Source organism: Doryrhamphus excisus, chromosome 16 (genome assembly GCF_030265055.1).
Source record: "Doryrhamphus excisus isolate RoL2022-K1 chromosome 16, RoL_Dexc_1.0, whole genome shotgun sequence".
NCBI classification, from domain to species: Eukaryota; Metazoa; Chordata; class Actinopteri; order Syngnathiformes; family Syngnathidae; genus Doryrhamphus; species Doryrhamphus excisus.
In genome coordinates this window covers 11534032-11557318 of record NC_080481.1, presented here as the reverse complement: position 1 = coordinate 11557318, position 23287 = coordinate 11534032, and the positions used below count along the sequence as shown (strand labels likewise).

The 23287-nt window shown below is 39.9% G+C and overlaps 1 protein-coding gene across 1 annotated transcript in view; it reads right to left on the bottom strand.

Annotated features, from left to right (window-relative positions):
- Positions 1-1025: 1025 nt before the first annotated feature.
- Positions 1026-23287, bottom strand: part of plch2a (phospholipase C, eta 2a) — a 34994-nt gene continuing 12732 nt past the window's right edge. The window contains exons 6-22 of the mRNA XM_058050513.1: positions 21962-22055; positions 20887-21090; positions 19913-20033; positions 17667-17838; positions 16269-16376; positions 15411-15563; positions 15203-15301; positions 13440-13540; positions 13220-13308; positions 12084-12266; positions 11808-11915; positions 11463-11587; positions 11258-11342; positions 9885-10031; positions 8886-8965; positions 6961-7333; positions 1026-3487 (exon numbers count right to left, since the gene is read on the bottom strand). Coding sequence (XP_057906496.1) covers positions 1929-3487; positions 6961-7333; positions 8886-8965; positions 9885-10031; positions 11258-11342; positions 11463-11587; positions 11808-11915; positions 12084-12266; positions 13220-13308; positions 13440-13540; positions 15203-15301; positions 15411-15563; positions 16269-16376; positions 17667-17838; positions 19913-20033; positions 20887-21090; positions 21962-22055 — 3801 coding nt within the window. The 3' untranslated portion in view covers positions 1026-1928. The remainder of the gene's footprint in view (positions 3488-6960; positions 7334-8885; positions 8966-9884; positions 10032-11257; positions 11343-11462; positions 11588-11807; positions 11916-12083; positions 12267-13219; positions 13309-13439; positions 13541-15202; positions 15302-15410; positions 15564-16268; positions 16377-17666; positions 17839-19912; positions 20034-20886; positions 21091-21961; positions 22056-23287) is intronic.

Below are 23287 nucleotides of genomic sequence, written 5' to 3'. Positions count from 1 at the left end.
TTGAAGAATCAGTGTCGTGAGAAAGCATGAAGTGGCTCCATGCTTTTTTGGGATGGGAAAATGTAAGGTTTGAAATTTAAGCATAGGTTTAACTTACTGCTGTGTAACATCTCGGTTAATGCCAATTGTGATTATACATTCTCAGTTTGAAGCTAAGATTAATATAAGTGTTTACATGAAATGATACCACTCCATGTCTGTTCATCTGCACTTGTAAACGATCGCCGACCGTCCTATGATTTCTTTTTAACAGTCACTCCTTTAAAGCTCAGGAAACAACAGTTGGCCATGGTTGAAGTTGTTGTGCAGCCTTGTGCAGCCTGATGTCTTAGTTAAGAAAACATCGGCCATGCCTGTCGGGGGTCTGCTGGGTTTTGGCCAAAGGTGACCGAGTCTAAACACAGACCAAAGAAGAGTTCATAATTAGAAAAGAAAGCACACTCTGCCAAAATTAAGGTCAAATGCTTCCACATGTCAGTTTGTATAAGACTCAATTTAGTGTAGAACCACTAAAGTTTGACAAAATATGACACAGAAATGACACACGTAATGTTTACGAGACTTCAGCTCTTGCTGTATTTTATCTGCTTACTCAAAAAAAAAAAAGACAGATTACTCAATTACTTAAATAATAGCTGAATGTTACAATATTAATGACCACACAAATACACATTTGTATTGTTCCCTGCAGCATAAACAATAATGCGGCTAAAGGCGCTACAGTTGCTATGATACTTAAGAGTGCAGATTCAGAAAGAAGTGAATGAAGCGATAGCATTATCATCTGAAAGATCTCAAGTTTCATAAATGGTAGAATTCTTCCAGCTTTTGCTTGTCTGATTTAAAAAAAAAAAGTCAAAATTTAATAACATAATAGCTCAAGAGACTAATTTCAGATTGGTTTCCTTGGTGACAACTCAATTCAATTCAGTTCCTCCATTAACTCTTTCAATAACAAATGTATTTATATATTTTTATACATTGAAAACATGAAAACAAAGAGTCAAACCGTGCATTATTGTTTGGAATTTATTAAAGTCATAATTACACATTTTTGTTTAAATATCGTCTCTCTTTTTTTTTGCACAAACATCTGGCATGGCAGTACAAACAATGCAGCAGGCTGACAAACGTGCTTTGTTTTGTTTTTAGTACCATGGACTACTGAGAACATAAAAACTACACTGTGACGCTCTTAGGAGCACCATCAAACCATCCTACAAAACAGGTTGTTACATTGAACATGTTGATATAAAAGAGTTAGTAAAATAAAACCCAGTCAAGGGGTAAATACAGTGCATATAACACATGCAGTCAACTAAAATATTCCGAAAAGAAGAACTACTAGTAGTTCTGTCAGTGCTGTGACATGCTGCAGATCAGTATCATTCGCAGACGATTGGCAGCTCGGTTGCATTTTACATGTAAGCACTACACAAAGCAGTATATGAATTAAAACGTTTACCTTGCATTGTGGGGAGAGTTCATTTTCTCAGGAAAGCTCATCTTTTAGCATAAAACTGCACATTATTTTGCACATAACAATGCCATCACTCGTATATTGCTTAATGGATGGGCTAAAAATAATATCTTGATATTTTGTTTTTAATTTATTTAAACTATGATTATACAATTACAGGGTTCAAACTGCTACTGAATGCCGTAAATCCTAAAATACTTCAACATAACATTAGATCATAGTCAACATTAAAAATGGCAATTTTCTTTCAATACATTGTATCTAACAAATTTACAGGGCTGGCTAAGTTGCCTTGAGAAGAAATGTTTTTCAGGATCATTTTTATGACTCCGGTCCTCTGTGAAATATTCTGCTGAACTATGCTATAATTTCTGAAGAATAAAATAGTTTTTCTTGGGAAAAAAACAACAAAAAAAGGGACTTTACTTACTCAAACCTGCCACTCCACTTAAAGTCTAAGCATAAAATGGACGTCACTGTTTGCAGGGCTTTTGGAGGGAGGGGACGGTCTTAAGGGGGATCCTAAATATGTGGCTGGACATAGCATGTTTGGGCTAGCACAGGGACTTCCAGCTATGCAACACGCTCCTTCAGGATTCCCCCGCTCCTCAATGGGGCAACCACTGCTTCCGCCCATGTTATTGGTACGGCCGAAGCTCGTATTGCCTTGCATCAAGCTCTGCAGCCTTTGCCTTTCTTGGGCCTTCTTGGCCCGGTTTGCAATATAACGCACCCTACTTTGGCTCCTGGAGGATGTTCTCCTAATGAGATGCTCTTCTACAGATTCCTCTTCAGATTCTCTCAGTCTATTTTCAGGTGCAAAGTCACTCGCATTCAGGGGCTCCACATCGGTCAGCTTCCGTAGCTGCTCTGTCAGGTCATTGCTAGGGTGAGTTTTTGCCAAGCTGCCCTTTAGTAGCTGATCCCTGGTTGGTCTAACAATGAAGCTACGGCTGATGCTGCGGTACTTGCTGTCAAAGTTACAGGAAATATCATCTGATGTAAGGTCCCCAAGGCTTTTGGATATGGACACTGGCGTTCTGGATGGAGATGCTGATGGCGGCCTGCTGGCTGATGACTGCTTAAGCCCTTCCATGAAGAGTCTGCTCCAAGTGTGCCTTCTTTGAGTAAGTCTGTTGGTTCGGTCTACAGGCGATTCCAGGTGATCTGTGGAACAGTCACGCTGTTGAAGATTGGGGTTTGATTTGCTTCTGTTAACTTGAAGTCTGTCGAAGGAAACGAATGCTGAATGGTGGCAGCTGGCACAGGGGGGGTCACAGGTGACGCTTGTTCCAATAAGACTCTTTTTGGCCAGGTTGCTTTGGGAAACGTCAATGACCGTGTCACTTGAAGAAATGCTAGAGGAGGAGGACATACTGTCTCTATGGCTGACCGGCTCAAGCTTGCTCCAAAGGCGGTCGGTCGTGGTAGCATCTGTGCATACTTCAGGAACGGATTGAGCCCTTGAGTCTGCAGCTGCTTGAACATGGCCCGCGCTCTTCGTTCTTCTTACTGGTATGTGTGATGACAAAGTGCCGATCGCTCTCTGGGCCTTGGTTGTTTGTTGTGCAAGGACTGGACGAGCTTCAGAAATCTCCAGTGCATGGTTTTTGTTATTTTTCTTGTCTGTTCGAGTTTCAAGGTGTTCCCTCTGGTTTTGGGTGTGCTCAAAGGTCAAGTTAGTACTTTGGGTTTGGGAACCTAGGATGCTTTGTTCAGCGGCTGACTTCGCTGAGAGGGGCATTGTTTTAGTAAGTGTATTGAGTTCTTTGTTGTTTACACTCACTCTACTTGGAATGTCCAGCAATTGATTTGAATTAACTGCGAACTGGGATTCAGTGTGTACTGGGCTGTTTGGAGACCGCGGGAATGATGAGGGACGATGTGTAGAAAGGCAGTCCTCTGGAATGGTGACAGAGCAGATGATGTGTGTGTTCTTAGAATCCCCAGAGTGATTTAGTGCAGGAAATGGAAGCAGTGCAGGTGGACTCTGTGCTACGGAACAGTCTGTGGAAAGAAAGACGCTATGAGCTGTTTACATTTGACTCAATCACATTAGTGATTATGTGGATTATCATTTTTTTCCATAGTTTGGCTGTGCCTGCGACTTACGTATACCATATTTTCTGGACTATAAGTAGCACAAGGCCAAAAATTAGGTAGAAAAAAAACATACATAAGTCGCACTGGAGTATATGTAAGTCATATTTTTTGTAGGTAATTTATTTTACAAACTACCAAAACTGACATTACGTCATCTTGGAAGGCAAGTTCTAACAATAAAAGAATAGAGAACAGGCTGAATAGGTGTAAGATATGCTAACACAATGGTTATTCAGCTAAACAAGAAATAAACATGAACTGAAAAGGTGTCCAGTGTTTATGTAACATAAACAGTTTTTTCATTTATAAGCCACTCTGGAGTATAAATCGCAGAAACCGCCAACCTCCAGAAAATATGGTATATCAAACTATGCACACCGTGTATAATTGAACATATACAGCTTTTAAGTTCATGTTTGGTGGTGGTTGGCTTCTTGGTGACACCTAAATACCGTCAATGCGACTATGTGGAACTATACAGTCCTCTTCATGACACATTTTTTGATTGTACTGTGAGACTCTGAGCGACTTATAGTATGGAAAATACATATTCTAAGCTTTAGTACTGTATTTATTAAAAGGTACAATATTTGGAGGTCATACGAAAAACCTTGCTTATACTTCTGACTATAACATGAAGGGTTTAAGATATACTATATAGAGCACCACTACTCTACCCTGTTGAGTTTCAGACATAAGCAACCTTCTCTGGAGAAATGGCACATATGCAAATACTAACATTGTCCCTACAAACAAATCCAATTACAATGAAAAATATTAGTGAATGTTTCCTGACGTTTTTCTACATTTAATATGTAAAAGCACCCAGAGAGACACAGCAGTGAATGTCGGACAGGTGAAAATCAGGCAGGTGAGGTGGAGAGAGTGATGGGTGAAATTAAGGTGCACGGAATATATATTTAAGGTTGCACACATGGACGGTTTACCTGAATCTGGTCATCCCCGCAATTCTGCACTAGGAACAGAGAGAGCGTGCAAAGGGAAAAACAGGAAAAAGGAGTTCAGCAAAAACTGGAAAGAGAAGGAGATGGGAGCGCTAGGAGACAGCTTCAAGACAAAAACATCTGTTAACGATTATGGACGGACCTCATGGAAATACATTGATTGGTTGATTTTTCTTGAATTAATAAACATTTTGAAGCTAGAATTCTGTTATAATAGCATAGTTTACAGGGAGAACGGTTTAACTGAGGCACATTACAGAAAGTGAACCTCGGCCAGTGTGACATCATTACATCCTGCGATTGGCTGGCGACCAGTCCAGGGTCTACCCTGCCTTTCGCAGAAAAGAAAATGGATGGATGGCATCATTTCATTCAATGTGTTGAGGAACATACAGTATTGTGTCTTCTACACAACTAATACACACCAGAACCTAACATGAGACTGTTACGTGAATATACTGAGTCTGTGTTCTTTAACACAAGTTTTCTGTTTGAAAGTACCTCAAAACCGCTGGAATGATAAAATACAATAATGGGTTTCACGACCCAAATATGAATTGTTGCGTCCATAAGCAAATTCTATTTCAAAACTTACCAGTTTTGTCATCTGCTGGTCAAGTAGGGAGATTGATTGCGTATTTTGGGAAAAGACAAGCACAGTTTAAATCAAATATGTGTAGAAAGAAGAGGAATTTACTTAATACTGTTTTGGGGATGGCTATAGATGTGGTTAAAATTGTTGGTACCCTTCTGTGAAACAAACAAACATCATAATAGTCACTGAAATAACTTGAATTGACAAAAGTAAGAATTTCAAAAATATTTACTGCAATTTGCATGTTGGCCACACAGTTGGGAGATCGGGAAGACCTGGGTTTGATTCTCAGGGTGTACCCTGGCCTCTTGCCAGCTGGAATAGGCTCCAGCATACCCATGACCACATTGAGGATAAGCGGCATAGAAAATAAATGCTTTTGGGAGATTTTTTGGCAAGTCACATAAACTCTAAACAGCTTACCCACTGTGAAACACATAGATAATCTGTGCAGGATACAATGAAATCTCACTACAGTATATATATATATATACATATATATATATATACATATATATATAAAGGTTTCATTCACAAACATTCATGGTAGACTGGACTACAGTTGGCTTAGTTCCATTCCTAGACTGTGATGTAAGTGTTATAGTGTAGTAATCTTGAATTAAATTACTCACTAACTACTCTGTTTTAAGTATTTTCTTGTTCTGTGTTATTACTTTTGTCAGTTCCCAGTGATTTCTGTGATTCTAGTGGGGTTTTCCTTCTTTGATGTAAGGGTACCATCAATTTGGACTCCCAACTGCTCATCATTATATTAAAAAGCACTACATTAGGGACACAAAAGATTCTGGGGTTTGTGATGTCTATGAATGGATATAGCAGGAGGAATCTTATTTAACATAAGTGGTCGTCTAAACGGTTTGGGATCAAGTTTTTAAAAAAACAACTACAAGTGATCTACAAGAACTATAAAACAGCCAGGTGCTTTGTATGCCTTGTGGGCATCTTACCAGCAAAGAATAGAGGCGACTTTTGACGTAACTCCTCCATTTTTTGGGCGAACAGGGCATTCATCTCCCGTTGAAGAGTGCCTACCGCTCTCTTACGGCTGTCGAGGACAGAACTCAGAGGCAGCACTGGGGGTGAGTCAAAGCTGCTCAAGCTGTCAAAGCTGTCACAGCTACTGCTGTCATCGCTCAGTGAGAAACACTGATTCATATCACCATTTGTGAATGGCATAAATGCCGGGCCGCACACGGTACCGTATTTGGGTACTGTTGCCTGGTGCCAACGGAGATTGGTCCTGCAATCAGGTGTGAGGCTCTGCACAGGTGTGACAGTGTTGGGAAAGCGTCTACGGGGAATGTTGCAAGACAGGGCATTCCTTTGTGAGGCATTGGGTAGTGTTTGGATGTGCTGGGCAGCCAGGCTTTGCCTGGCTTTGGATCTGGGGAAGGGCTTAGGTCGAAGGAAAGCCTGGGATGAGTACTGAAATTGGGCCTCCTTAGAGTGAGGAAGTGACTGAGATTCTGGCTGAGAAGCTTTTGGCTGCCGATGAGCTGCAGGTTCTGAGTGACCTCTTTTCTTGGCTGAGTAATTCCTTCTTTCTTGTTCTTCTGTCATTTTTGACTTTGATCCCTGCCCTTCCTCAGCACAACCCTTTCTTTCGGCTTCTGGACTTTCCTTGGAGCCAATTACACATGTTATACAGTTGGAAGACATTCCCACCCTGCCTGAGCTGTTAAGTGCCACTCGGGCGAAAACCCCTGGTTTCATTTCCGGATCATGAAAGCGTAGCCGGCTGGCCCGTTTAAGAGGCTCACTCATAGGACGCTGAGGAGCAAAACGAAGGCTCTTACCTTTACCCTCAGCGTGAAAAGTCCCATTGGTGTCAGGGTGTTCCCATGGGCCTTTGGCTTGGTGGGATGCCAGTGAATCTCCATTGCGGAGTTGTGGTGGTGTGGGCTGGTGAGAAGAGGAAGCAGAGGCCTTGTCCTCAGACTCTCTGTCCTCACTTGTGCCCTCTGAGCTACAGTCTTTGGTGTTGATGGCGATCTCAGGAAGGCCCTTCTTGACTTTGGGCTGACCTTTGGTTGGTGCACTGGCGGTGCGCCGCAGGAGGTGGGCACCGAATGGTTGCTTACGACTGTGCTGTGCAACAGCATGGCTGTCCAGGGAAGCTTGCTTTGGGTTTCTGTGAAAGAACCCTTTTATACCGCTGACCGCTCTGGCCTGATGGAAACACAACAAACAAACTGTCAAACACATGGTGAATTACCAGGTCAAAATAAAAATGAGTCAAAGAGGTTACACCAAAAATAATTGTTGCCATAATGCACACAACACTGGTACAGTCTGCATTATTGCAATAACACACAGGTTTAGTGGAGCCACCATGCTTAAGTAGTAACTGAAAACTTAAAATATCCACATGTGTACATGGACTATCACGTTATACACATGAATAGTGTGATCATTTTTCAGTACAATTTCATGCGTCATCACATTGAAATGATAAAATGAGTTACTAACTCGGAGCTGCAGCACATTTGTATTGAGCAGCAAAAAAATGACACAAGCACAATAGTAGAAATTGTACTCTACCTCTGCTTCAATTTGCCTTAAACTGTATGTATAAGAGTGCAATGTAAAGATGTGTATTTTTTCTGTGGCTTTATTAGACGCACGACAAAGCGACAATGACAATGCCAGGTAGAGACAATGTGATGATTGTGAAGGTCATCGTATGAGACAATGTCCAACATTAAAAGCACTTGAACCATTCCAAAGAAAAAGCCAAACCAAATGGGACTATGAGTATGGAATGAAACACTTTACAGTTTCTGCTAATAAACATTGTGAGAGAAGTAGATCCAAGTAGTCTAAGTCTTGCTGTGCAGACAAAAAAACAACAGTGCCAAAACCAAATGGGGTAGACAACCTATGCAAACGACTAAGGTTCAAGACAACCCTCCATATGATTACTACAACATTTGAGATTATAGCTTCTTTCATAAAAACACTGTACAATTTACCAAATCATTTTTTTCTCTCACATAATCAGGGAACGTAGCACAGGAGGATGGAATGTGTACACGGCGCTAAAGCAGGGAAACGGTGGAAATATGTTTCTTAGTTTAATCAATAAAAAATAAATTACTAATCCGTATCAACATTTAAAAAATGTAATACTATGTTGAGATTACATATGTTTCTTTAATTTGTTAGTAATTTTTGAATATAGTAGTGGCAGAGTACTTCAGATGTTAAAATTAAAGACATTGGATCTACTTGGTGGATTACTGAAGGTACAGATAGGACAAGCCTTCAATAACTCATGCACTGCATGAGTTGCTCGTTTACAGTGCATTTAGCTGACGAGTGGGGTATGTGCAGGGAGGGAGGGAGGGTGTCAAATAGGCTCATGCAAGATGCTGACTGGGTGTCACTACACCTGAGTTGTCAGTGGCAGCTTCAACGTTCCTAAAAATGTCCGTTTTTTAAATGAATCATTTGGGAATAAAGGGGCCGACTGGAAATCACACACAGACAGAGGCAGAGATGGGGAGAAAAAGAGAAAGAGAAAATCAGACAGATGGAAAAAGAGCTCAAACGCGTGTGATGGGGAGTCACAAAAGAAACAGAGATCACAACAGGAGACACAAAGCCGCTGAGAAAGACAGGGTTCAAAACAAGGACAACATGAGCAACATACAGTATTTAAAAGGAAAAGCGCTGAATGCATTAAAAGTGTAATCCATACGTCTTCCACAGCAGTACCTACCTTACCAGTTATGTCATGCACAGCTACATGAACAAAGATGGAAGCCTCCTCCATACCTTCTAAGTACACGTGGCGATAACCTGCACACAAACACGCAAATTTAAATGTGACAAGATTTCTCATGGGGACTAGGACTGAGGTGATAAAAAAACGAATTCATCACACAATAAATGAAAATGACTTTGCACATTTTGCTAGCCTCAGTACATTGTCATGTGCATGCATATATGTTTTCCTTGTCTCGCCTCCAAACAGGCAGTTCACTCATGGTATTGGTTTCAGCACCTTGACGTGTTTGTTCCAGAACAACGGCAAGAATGAAGTGAGCCCCTTTGTCTTTTTGCCTCCATGGGTGGAGGCAAGGCCAGTAAAATACACACAAAGTGCAGGAGAGTGTAATGCAGTACATTATATTAGTGGATTGCAACATTGTTTTTGATATTTTTACTGTACTTTTTAAAAAAAGCTTAAGTTAATCTTGTCATGACGTCATTAATCCATTCCACAAGGTCCCACTCTACCCAAAACAAATTTTCCCATACAAAATCATTAGTCTGTTCCAAAAAGCCGAAAAAAAAACCAAGAGTTTTTATAGTTTTGCAATAACATTTTTCATGCGGAAAACAACCCGAAATGCATATAAATGATGAAAGGGAGACATTATTGTTACTTTATCTGTCATTGGAGATATGATTGTTATCAAAGACACAGTTTGGAATTGCATTTTTCCCATTCGCCTCTCTTGTCATTGCCCTTTACCCCCGTCCTTCATTGCCCAGTTATCCTGTCCTGTCCAACCCTTGTCTTATTGTATTGTATGTTGGATATGTATGGACGGATGATTGCACAATTTCGCTTGTACTGTATAAATGACAAGATCAATTAAGGGCCATCTCACTCACAATGTGGCAACGAGATCAACACATCGAGATCAGACATTATGTAGCCTAACTTCAGAAGACTAGTTCCATCCACAATCAGGTATTGAGCAAGTCTTACCTGGCATCATACTGTTGAAGGCAATAGTCCTCTGGCCAATGAAATCTTGACCAATGGGGTCATGGTCCCACACGAGGAAACGCACAAGGGCCAGCTCTGGCATGTGAACTGTAAACACCAGAGTCTCCTCCCACATCGGGTTGAAACCTGCAGAATCATCCCAATAAATATTTGGTTGAAGAACAAGAAAGTAAAAGGGATGAGGTTTAGGGAAAAGATGGACAGAAGGAGGAATCAAGAGGAAAGACAACAAGAGCGAATGAGAGAATGAGAGGAAAGGTAAGAAATAAAGTGACAGAGACAGAAGACAGAGAAAGTATAGTCCGGAGAGTTTGAGCGAACACTCAGCTCAGTGGTAATCAATTATTTAGATTGTGTGTGTTTGCGTGCAGACAGAGGTGCTGCATGTGCAGGTCTCCTTGCATTCAGCTTATCAATTATACATGAAAAACCATGCGACTAACCCAATGAGGTACATTTCACTATGGTCACAATATAGTAAAAATAATATAAATAGTCATTGTTTTCTTGTCATTTAACATTTTCGTAAAAGGAAAGTTGCACTTAAAAAAAAAAAAGAGACCTAGACATTTCCTGATCAAGTGAGGCTGTTGCGAGTTGGATCATTGTGCCCGCCATTTTGTGTTTGTCAGCATCTCGCCAATAATATAAAGTCACAGAAACATTTATTATTCAGCATGACTTTCTACAGTGTGTATAATGTCTTTAATGTAGGCGTAACACCATTATCCTTGCTAATTGGACAATAAAATACATGGAAAAGTCATACAGGAGGCACTGATGCATCCTGAAGAGGTTGGGGCATGCATGAGCTGGAAGGTGCTTGTCACTACCCTTCTTTCATAGAGGGAAAAAAAAACAATATTTTTTGTGAACGAAGCACCACCGAGTAGAAAGTCAAATGTATTCAAGATATTTGTATGCTGCCAAGACGGAGGAGGGCGAGAATTGTACACACAAAGGGCGTGATGCAATGGCTTATGGGAAAACTTGAAAACATTGTTTTTTTGTTTTTTTTTACATTGTTTGAATATTTGTACATACACCTTTTGAGTGATAGGTTGCTGAGTGATGAATTTTGTGTGGATAGTAAAGTGTTCTTTGAAAGACATCGTGAGTCAGACTGTTATGTTGTTATGCTGGTATATATAATGACCTGCTGTGATTTCCACTGGGTTGATTTCAACATGCTAATGACTCGTCATGATGCTAACGAGTCGGCTAAATTCAACTTCCCCAACTAATCGATATCCATAATCCTGTTTACAGGATACATACAATGGGAGTTGACATGTGAGAATTAAATATCTGTTGAAAGATAAGGCAAATACATCTACTCCCCAAACACTCACCGTTATCATCCACTACTCGGGTTTGCTCCTTGGAGCAGTCCACTGGGAGGCCAATGATCTCCACTTCCACAAAGGGATCAATGATCTGACACAGGGAAATAAGCAGTGGGATGCAATTTCAGTGAAGTGACAAATTTCAATAAAACCCACTATGCTATTGATCCTGTTGTTGCAAGTTAAGTTCATAAGCATGAATGTATTCTACCTCTCCTCTGTCGCCCAGCATCGAATCTTTGGGTTTAGGCAGCTGCTGTCCACTGATGATCTTCAACACCAGTTGCTTCTTCATCTGACCTGGGATTGGATCCTCCAAATTTGGATTAAAGGCACCTGAAATTGATGTTAAAATGTTATTCACTTGTTTAAAACAATCTGGCATTCAAACTAATGCTTCCATTCTCAATCTACAATAATGTTTATTTTCATAGCTGCTAGAATATTAAGAAATGTAAACGTTATAGTGCATTTTATGTTCATCCTGAAATTTCACCTGCAAGCCAAAGATCCCAAACTTTTTGTGAGTAGTGTATATTATTTTCAGTGTGCTCACCTTCACACATGCAGTTGGGTTTGATGATGTAGCCACAGTTGCCATTGCTGTAGAACTTGGCTCTGTTGAGCTGAAGGACTCGACCCTCTGACTGATAGTTGAGTGCAACTGCAATTAAAGCCATTCCATTACTACGGTCATCGCAACTGACAAGGACACAGTGACAACCAATGTAGGAAGAAAACATGTTCATCAATTCCGGAAGAGAAAATAGCCAGCAGCTACAAAATGGAATACAGAGCATCAGTAGAAAAGCACTCTGACTGTGGGGCCTACCAAGTTGGCAACCAGCATTCCAGAATGGCTGAGGGTTGAAGTTTGAGGAGTCCACGCGATAAGAAGACGGGTAGATGCGTGAGAGCTGTCGCTGGTTAAAATGGATGAACACGCTGGCTTTTTGCTGCATCACCTGGTGGGCTTTGGTTTCACTCAGGGAAGACACTTGCCAGGTGCAGTTGGCTGCCATTGATGACAAACAAGAATGTTCAAATGAATTTCAAAACAATTTATAAAATGACAAAAACACTAAAGCATAACAAAAAAAGAGAAAGCAGCTTCAACAGAAGTGAGTTGACAGACCTGCTGCCTGAGGCACCTGTTTGCAACCACCCAAAACAGTACGACGTATAAATGACATAACAAAAAGAGACAGCAGCTGAACAGAAATGATAGCTGACAAGACCTATAGCCTAAGGCGCCACTTTGTGTGTTGAAAATCAACCAAAACCCAACAATATTTCAATGCACAGTTATTGACGTGTATATTTAGATTTTTTGAGAGACATGTTTTGAACAATAAAGCAATCAATCATGCACATTTAGAAAACTGAATGTTTTGTATAAGCATTATTTTGCATACAGTTGTCCCTTCATTATCCCGGTTTTCCATAATACAGGCTATTATTAGTAAATAAATAAATATTGAAGCAAATGCATGTACAGTTTGTCTAAATGAAGCATTTCCAAGCATTTCCAAGTGTACTTCGGTATGTGACAAAAATAAACTTAAGAAAAAATTAAAAAAAAAAAAAATGTAAAAAAAATTAAACTATATTAGGAAAGCAGGAAGTGAACAAATGTAACAGTTACTGAGCTTTGCTTCTTCCTACTCCTTTTGGACATGTGGAACTGTGAACTGATTATGTGATGCATTCAATTGTAATCTGATGCATGTTCAAATGAAATAAAACCATTACCATTACCATAAAAATGGCTAAATCAACTAAAATACAAAGTATTCAGAAGATATAGTACATTCAAAGACACTGTGAATGAGATGTAGTAAAACTGTTCACTAGCAAATACGCTCCTTATGCGAAATGACATGACATTTGATTGGTTCAACTTGGGTTAATGACATCATAATTCAGAAGTGAACAAAATGGCTCAGAGCTGTGAAGACTTGTACACACCTTGTGCTTCAATGTCATAGAGGCCCACCGAGCATGTGTATTTGACCAGGTCAGACAGAGCTCTGGATAACTTCATTGTTTTCTTCTTTCTGGGAAGTATCATTCAAAATCAGATACATTTAAGCACACAAGTGACCGAACAAGTAAGCTCAAATATGCCAAGTGTACTATTGCTGTATCGCAACAAAGATATTTGTCATGTTTATGTTGTGTCTCTTACTTGTTGTGATGTAGAGGTGCTCGAGACGCACTGCTGGTGCTCTCTTGGTCCGTATCGGTGTCTTCCAAGCTTGAGGTCTTCTTCAGCTTCATTGTTTTTTTCTGTTTCGGATAACAGCAAAGGAGCAAATGGGTGAATGTTCTTTATCAAAAACATGTGTATGTTCAAGTTACATAGACACTCACTTGCCACTTTATTAATTTTGAATCTTAATATTGCTTGTATGCAATTATTAGCTGAGATGGCCAGTCATTTTGTTGGCATTATTACACTAAGTGGCAGTTTTCTACTTTATATGTATTGACTTCCATCTATTCAATCTGAGGCTCTGAGAGGGAAAACACCAGTGGCGTCATTAGGCCTATTTAGGGGGGACTTCAGCCCCCCTAAAATGTATTAAGCCCCCTTAAATAATTTAATATTTTTTATAGATTTTTCATTATTTTTTATAGATTTTTTAGGGCAAAAGCAGGCTAATAAGCAAGCCAATAAGCAGGCTAATACTGGCCTACTAGAATAATAATGATGATAGTAATAATAATAATAGGCTAATTCATAATATAATCATTATTATTACATAATTGATCACTGTCCACTAGACAGAATGGTTGCAGAGCTTGAGCAGCGGTTTTGCAGCGTAGATTGTGTGTACTTGTGTGCATTTAATGGTGGCCTAAAACAACTGAATATCTCTACTAAATCTTTTTAAGTTATACCCCGGTTCTTGTTCGTTATTTGTTTTATTGATTTTTTTTTTTTTTTTAATGTCTACTACATTCATTCATATCCTGTGCATCTCCAGGGGGCTAAGCCCCCCCTGTCCTCAGAACCTAGTAACGCCCATGGAAAACACATACCTAAACTACAGGCATTATCCTTAACTTCATTATTTTAAGTGAAAAGGCTGAACGTCATTTTCAATTTGGTGATTTTTATCATGTTAAAAATATAGCCAGACTTCTCCCTATTGTCTCTCAAGGGAACACTGAGGCACTAATGCATGCTTTTATCACTGCTGGCATAGAATCCTGTAATGCACTGCTTTCTGGTGTTCCGAAAAAGAGAAATTCATTTTACAATTACTCCAAAATTGAAGTGCATGTGTCCTCGCCAGAAGGCAAACCCACATTGTACTGTTTTTAGAATCACCATAATGGCGCCTCGTGTGTTTCATGATGGATTTTAAGGTTCTTATTCTGGTTTAGAAATGGACTTGGGGCTTCTTCTTTCAGATCTGCATTTACCTGAGAAACTCTTGTGGAGACACTGAGATCCTCCAGCACTAGTCTGCTTATCGTTCTTAAATTCAGGGCACATACACTCATGGGGGGGGGGGGGTCTTTTTTTGGTATTATGGCCCCCGTGTATGAAACAGCTTGCCAGGGAACCTCAGGGCTACAGGGAATCTTCATGCTTTTAAGAGCAGGCTCCAGGTCATAATTAAACTGGAGCCTATGCCAGTTGACTCCAGGAGAGAGGTTGGCAGCCAATCACAGGGCAGAAACAGTATAGACACACAACAATTCAAAGTCACTTTCACACCTTTTAGAGTCTCCAATTAGCCCAACATGAATATTTTTGGAATGTGGGAGGAAGCTGGAGTTTCTGAACAAAACCCCCGCACACAAGAAAGCAGATAGCCAGTAGCCACCGGCTGCTACAAAACAATGAGCAAAAAAAATACAGACAATAATCCTGCTTCTTTTTTTGTTTTGTCTGAGGGAAGAATTAAAAAAAAGACAAGTAGACAAAAATAAACAAACCTTGTGTTTTGAGAAACTCCCCATGAACGAGTGGCTTGTACGTTTATTGCTGCTGGTGTTAGCCTCATCTGATGTGACTACGCCATCTTGCCCTTTAGCCTGGAAAAAAAAGAGGCGAGACACAGTGTTCATTAATGTCCAGAAAAAGTAAATATAACCTTAATGTTATTGTTCACAGAATGTGTAACTCCATAAAAAGTCAAATTACCTTAGAAGCAGTCTTATCGGAATCTCCAGCAGGTGGAAGGGCAGCGATGGTGAAACTATCTGGGTCTTCTCTGTCTCGAATCTTGGACTCCTTCATCAAGTTGTCTAGCTTTTTCTTGGCCATGTTCTCAATCTGCTTCCTGTTGGCTGACATCTGCAGGTAAACAAATGAAAAAACACAGAATTTAAAAAATTATAAAAATATAAGTATAGACCAAACATATATTTATTTATATATTGGAATTATTTGTACAGAAATATACAGATTAATACACAGATCTCAATGTGCAATCTTTGCCCATATGTTAAACTTCACCGTGGATGCCCTAATTAAATATGCTCATGCTTATTATAGCCACCAGGTGGCAGCGTTTAACACCGAACTGACTCACTACCACTTCAGAGAGGAGGTCCTTCATCACTGTTCTCTGGTTGCTTTTGTATAGATCTAATTTTTAATAATTTGTTGGTGCCCGCTATTCCCAAAATACATTAGCTCCACAGTTAATAAGAAACAACACTATCATTGGGCAAACACTGCAATTCAAGACTCATCACATGAGTGAGTAAAGTCACGGTTGTCTCATATTTTACTAATTCCAATCTAGAATGTGCATGATTAAAATTTCAGTCCCATTCTATATGTTTGTCTTCAGAGTTATTTAACCACCTATAAAATACAGATTGATGCAAGCTGATGGTAAAAATAGCACAGACGGAAATAGAAAACATGGAATGGCTCGAGTGGTTCTACACCTACCATTTTACAGAAGCACATTAAAAAAAGAATAATAATTAAACAAGAAAACGTTTTTTTTAATTGTTAGATTAAGTAATACACAGTAATAAGCATACATACATCTCCATTCATCAACTTGCAGTCATCCTCCATCTCGTCTGCACTGTCTTCGTCTGACACATCTCCCTCCTCGGCATTCTCGTCAATGTTTGGTGGCAATTTTTTACCCTGATGGGAAAAAAATATATACTTGAACATGTTAGAATTAAGAATAAGAATAAGATCTGTAGGGCTGCACGGCGGGCGAGTGGTTAGCACGCAGACCTCTCAGCTAGGAGACCAGGGTTCAATTCCACCCTCGGCCATCTCTGTGTGGAGTTTGCATGTTCTCCCCGTGCATGCAAGGGTTTTCTCCGGGTACAACGGTTTCCAAATTGTCCATAGGTATGAATGTGAGTGTGAATGGTTGTTTGTCTACGTATATGTGCCCTGTGATTGGCTGGCGACCAGTCCAGGGTGTACCCCGCCTACAATACTCCAGTGAATGATTTGATATACAGTCGATTTGATGACTAAATTGAATGAAGAGACAAAAATAAAGGCAACAATTTGCATTCATTCAATTTTTGGGTACCATATTTGTACAGTATTTCCAGCACAGTCATTTAAAACATTTACCACACGACCGGGTGCAGAATAAGTATTGATTGGGGAGTATTTAAATACTAACTAGATTTGTTGTTGAGCAGTGAAGATATAGGAAAATGTTGCTCATGCACAATTTCAAAGGCTGAGTTTAAATAGCCCTAAGTAAAATCATTTTTAGTTAAATTAACTATAATGGGCTGCACGGTGGTTAGCACGCAGGCCTCACAGCTAGGAGACCCAAGTTCAATTCCACCCTGGGCCATCTCTGTGTGGAGTTTGCATGTTCTCCCTATGCATATGTGGGTTTTCTCCGGGTACTCCGGTTTCCTCCCACATTCCAAAAACATGCTAGGTTAATTGGCGACTCCAAATTGTCCATAAGTATGAATCTGAGTGTGAATGGTTGTTTGTCTATATGTGCCCTGTGATTGGTTGGCGACAAGTCCAGGGTGTACCAATCTCACACCCGAAGACAGCTGGGATAGACGATCTTCGTGAGGATAAGCGGTAGAAAATGAATGAATGAACTAAAATGGTACAAATAAGTGGGTACAGCTGATGTTTTATTTTATTTTTTAACTCCACAAGGGCTCCTGGCCAAAAGCTATCAAGTGATTATAACTACTTAACTGTGTCTGCAGGGATTTTTTTATATTAATGCAGACCAAATAAAGCACTAGACAGTAAATTAATACAAATAGATTGTTTTTATATATATGTTATAGTTATCTTTTCATGCAACATCCAATTTCCACCACTTCAATCTGCTCAGACATCTCCTACCTCTGAAGTCTGTTGTTTGAGCTTGAAACAGCAAGCTCTAACACGGTACTTATATTGAAGTAGGTTACAGCTCAATGTAGACTTTACCTTAACAAGAATCTTTCCCTTCAGGTTCTCAGGTGAAGGTAGCTGTCCGGAGTCTTCAGCTTTGATGTTCGAAACATCCAGTTTGTCCCCTAGAATATCAATGAGGTACTCGGCCATCTTCTTTTGTTGAGGGACACTGCAGTGGTTTTCTATGGACAGGATAACCGGATAGCTAGTCGTACCCAGAAAATGACACAGGAGAGTGGAGTTATGAGACTGAAATAGTAGAGAAGAAACACACAATACAAATACATTGTGCCTCAGAGCGCAATGTAAAAAATCTATCATCATAATTAGGGATTAGATGTGGAGATATGATGGGAACACCGACGTAGGTTGGACTGCAAGGTTTATAGTATACTTTGCGTAGGGCTCTTAATTTGTGCTTCCAACCCTGCCTGTACTTTCATATTACGTGTATTATCAATTATAGTAGTGATACCATAGTTCAGTCCGATTGGCTTCCGGCTCCCCTGTTCTTGTGAAACGGCTCTTCTCAAAACAAATATTGTCACGTTTTACTCTCGCGAGATCTCGTCACACCTCTACTAATTTCTCTAAAAATTCAGTTGGTCTCTTTCTGTTATTATCTGGACAAACAATGATTGCTTTTTAATGCCTGAGGTATTGGTTCTTATAAAAAAAAAGGAGTTACTGGTACATCCAAAAATAGACCGCTCACTGTCTGCGACTCTTCACAAGTCAGACGGCAGCTTTTCATTCCAATTCGCCCATGTCAGCCCTCAGCAGAACCATCTTTCATCTAGTCACCGGAAAATGTGATTGTCCTTTGATACTGAATGGATCCTTTCATCTGACTCCTTTTGACCGATTTTAGGTAGAATATTGTGTTCGCAATGTTTCCAAAAAAACACAAAAGGATGAAAAGTACCCCAAATGGAGTATTCCTGCTCAATTTCCTTCAAGAGCTCTGATCTAAAAATAGATATTTTCTGTGCATCCTCCAGACTGTGTGCATGTGGATTGGATTATCACCTCCTGATGCAGCCTGCTTGAAAGAGGAGGGATGTCTGTGCTTCCATGTTTTCTTATCTATGTGCGAGTATAAATAATTACAACTATACATTACTATACAGTATGTTTATAGATGATGTGTGCATACTAGATGGTAAGAAGTTGTAGCAAAACTTGGGTGCTTCTGTGGCATGATGGCTAAGTGTGAAAGTTATGTCATTCATGAGCCATTGGCTTCACAGTCACAACAACCTAACAAACTAAACACCCATGGGAAACGAATGATGTTAATGTGTTAATAAGCACGCATCACCGCCACCATAACACCAAAACACAGATATCCATCTGGAATGATGCTCTTCCGCTCCATCTTTTGAGAATCTATAATACTTAATATTTTTTGATGCATTTGAAAAACAATGGCTTTTAAAGATAACTTCACTGCTGTTAAATACAACAGTCATCTTTTGTTATTGCATATTTATTTGGAACTTCTTGTTTGTTCCAAGGTTATTAAGGACTTTGGTTTGACCCTCAAAAAAACAGACATTTTCTCCTGCAGGTCCAAGATCCCCCTGGCCACTAATGACAATTAATAACACGTTACTTTCACAGGAGTTTTCATCACTTGATCTTTCAAAAATGAAGCTATTCTCAAAGGCGTCCAAAACACTTAATATCACAACCGCTGTATTTGACCAGAATCTACACTCTGATCAAAATCTTAAGATAAAGTCCTAACCAGCTCCCAACTGAACCTGAGACTCCATGTCTAGTCGTTATATCGTTACAGGGCTGCAGTCAGCATCAATAAGGGCCTTAATTTGGGTCCAGGATCTGCCAATATGTCCTGAAAGGCAGATTACATCTCTGATTCTGACATTTAAGGCAATGGTCTTAAATCTTTGATAAACCTATGAGAGTTTAAATCAACTTTTGGCTGCATTTTGTTTCGCTTACTCCTAAAGAATCTTTTTGCATTTGGATGCTCTACTTTCAATGCACCAGCACAAAATCTGAATAATTGTAATTTTCATATATTATGCATGCACACACTCACTCACTGGGATATAAGGACATACAATGCATGAGGACAATAAATAGTGTGTGAGTATTAATAAACCCGAATAATTGCAATGTTACTGTTTTGGCATCTGTTCTGTAATCCATGTATTACCAGAAAAAGTAACAAATGCATGAATATGTAGAAGGTTTTCCAAAAATATATCAAATACAACAGTGGAAGTGTGTACATATATATTATAACATACTCATTCTTCACAAAGGCATATTTGTTGATGGTTTCAATAACATCTTTGAAGAGTATCTTGGAGGTCAGAGTGTAGCCGTGATGAACAATAGGTTCACCATCTTGACCATCCCAGCAGTCCACTGTAAACAAGAGACATCAACCAAAGCGTAAGGCAATAAGTTCGGTGATGAAAACCCTGCAGTACCAAATGTCCTTGATTCCATTGAAATATCTCTCACAAAAGTACAATGTCTGGCCATAGCAAGCCTCTATAGCTCCGATAACTCCACTCCCGACTGCAGTTATTCTTTCTCGAAGATTTTTGTCCTTTATCAAATGTTGCCTGTGTAAAATACCTGACAGCTGCATAGACTATGATCGGTGTTGGCCTAAATCCTCGGACAAACAAAATCAAGGAGTGGGTGGTGACCTTTTCCAAGAATGTAATGCCAGGCACCCACCATTTCTCTTCCTCATGAAAACATCCTCATTTTTATAACATTGTGATCAAATTCTCCAAGAATGCACTTTGTAAGTATTTGCTGTAAGTACATGCAAGCACAAATATATGGTTATCAAAAGTTATACAAGTATTTTTTTGTATTTTTGCGCATCTGGAAAAGATAATTGGGATTTACATTATGTCCTCGGCTTCAGCATACCCTTGCCTGTGACCCTAATGAGGATAAGCGCTATGGAAAATAGATGGATTTCCTATGGGAAAAAATTGCCTCAGTTTTTGTATATTTCGTTTTTCAGCAGACCTTCTGGAAGGAATTAAAAAGAAAAACCACATTATCACTATAATATAATAACCACACGGCATACAGTTGAGCAACTGCATATTAAAATTGTATATCAGCTGAACATACGACTCATATTTTAACTTTTACTGCGACAAGCAACAGAAATGTATTACAGTAATTGCTTTAGTGATGACGTTTACTGTCTTATTTTGTTCTTCAGTATGACAAGTGAGGGGGATTACAGTACCCTCAACGCAGCGGCAGCCAGCCTGCAGCACCCAGGCATACATGTCCACCCTGGATTGGGACATAAGCTGGTCTCCCATCAAGTACGTGTTGTGTGAGGAAGCGATGAAGTAGTTACACAGCGGCTGGCTCATGTCCTGGTTCACGTTGTAGTGATCTGGGTTGAAGATATCCCCTGCAGGGCTGCGCATGTAATTAGTAAACCCTGAAAGAAGATTAAAGTGTTGTTAAGAACTAGGCTGATCTAGGTTTTGTTTTCAGGCACCTTTTCTGAAGTACAGTCCAGTAATCACACATACAATAAGTCTAGGAGCCTCAGTTTGGTGGATTTGTTTTCATCTGTGTCTGTCTGTATGAGCTTGAAAAACATTTGTTCGAATAACAGATTCAATTTCTGGGTATTTTTCGCATCTACGGTGTTGGAGAGCTGCAGATAGATGCCTCCCCCCAATCAGAATCATTTGCACATTCTCCTGCCTCAGATACACCTTATTAGCCACATCAGATGAGTTTTCCTGATAAGCATGAAAATCGTAATAAACTGTTATTAACCTGTGCTGGGACTCTCCAGCCTTAGGAGAGGAAGAAAAAAACAACAACCCTTGTTGTTTCTAGCAAATGTTCCTCTTCTGGCTATGTAAAACACTGCTTTAATTAAGAGGAAGATGTGATGGGGGGAACCTAGTACAATTGCATATTATTGTATCACAAGTTGAAAAGCGACCATTAAATTGGGAGTGATTCAATTATTACTATTACAGTAAGCAAAAAGAAAACAAAATGGCATTTTTTATATTATCTTTTTTGTGGGAATATCATTCTGTAATTATCTTCATGACAATCGCAGCAGCAGTAGACGTAGAGAACTGTTCCTTGTATTTAAGACGATTAGTATTATTGCGGCTTGTTTAAAAAAAATGTTCAGAGTGTAATGCAGTTTTCACCAGAGATGTAAGAAGAGCATACATATGTATGTTACAGCCTGATCTTATTGCTGAATTCCATTAAATAAAGTAAGAAATCAACAAACTTAACTAACACATGAGCTTAAAGGTAACAAATACAAGCACACTTACCATCAATTCCTAAAACTCCTTGCTTCTGATTCTCCGAACATGGCTCAAACTTCTTGATAATCTCCAGGCAGTGGTCCTTGCTCACTTTGGTCATCTATAAAGTACAGGAATCCATATCAAGCAATGCCTCTTGAATGTATAGTATAGTAATATAATATTACACTGAAGCTGTTTGCTTTGTTATGTTATCAGCAAGCCAAAATGACACTACAAGGTCCAGTTCTCTCTGCGGGTGCTATTCCAAAGAGTGAAATGACCATCTGTATTGATGTTTCAAAAGGGGGGCAGAGCAATGCTCGGTCAGTCACTGTGTTCACTTTTGACAGGCTGTGCCTTGGAGGTACACATGATAGGAGCACAAAGTGAGCATACCGCTCCCATTTGAGCAACTATTTGATTGTATCCTCTCTGGGGACAATACAATCGAAATTAAACTTTTACAGTGCCATGACATTCTGAAGCACAGATCATGAGCCCCTCTCTTGGGAAAACCGGGCCACATTTAGATTTTCCAACATGATAAGACAACAATGGCCTTGCCGAGGAAGCTGAAGTTGAACGTGATGTAGCGTCCAAGTCTGCAACCTGAAACTAATTCTGTACGGGTGGGGGCATCATCAAGCCGATGTAGGAATGCAAGGTTGTTATCCATCAGCTCCGTAATGAGAATATGAATTAGGAAGGTGATAGGCAACAATGGTGCTCACACAAAATACACTTTAGACGTTCACTGTTGTTGCCAGTTAATAATGTCTGCATGTGTGCAGGGTTACTTATATATACTGCTTTTCAAGCTATTAACTGCTACTTACAGCATATATTACAGCGAAAGTATTGTCCCTTGAGAAAATATAACAAATGGATATACCAACCCTTTGCAAGATATTGTACTGTAGTTCATCTCTATGTTGGCGATATACTGTAATACAAATAGTTGGTGCAATATATCAAAATTGTTTCTTTCAGTTTATATTATTCACATATATTACACTGCGGCTGCGGCTGCGGCTGCGGCTGCGGCTGCGGCTGCGGCTGCGGCTGCGGCTGCGGCTGCGGCTGCGGCTGCGGCTTCCTAGTGGTTAGCATGCAGGCTTCACAGCGAGGAGACCCGAGTTCAATTTCACCCTCGGCCATCTGTGTGGAGTTTGCATGTTCTCCCCGTGCATGCGTGGGTTTTCTCCGGGTACTCCGGTTTCCTCCCACATTACAAAAACATGCTAGGCTAATTGTGATTGGCTGGCGACCAGTCCAGGGTGTACCCCGCCTCTCGCCTAAAGACAGCTGGGATAGGCTCCAGCACCTCCCATGACCGTCGTGAGGATAAGC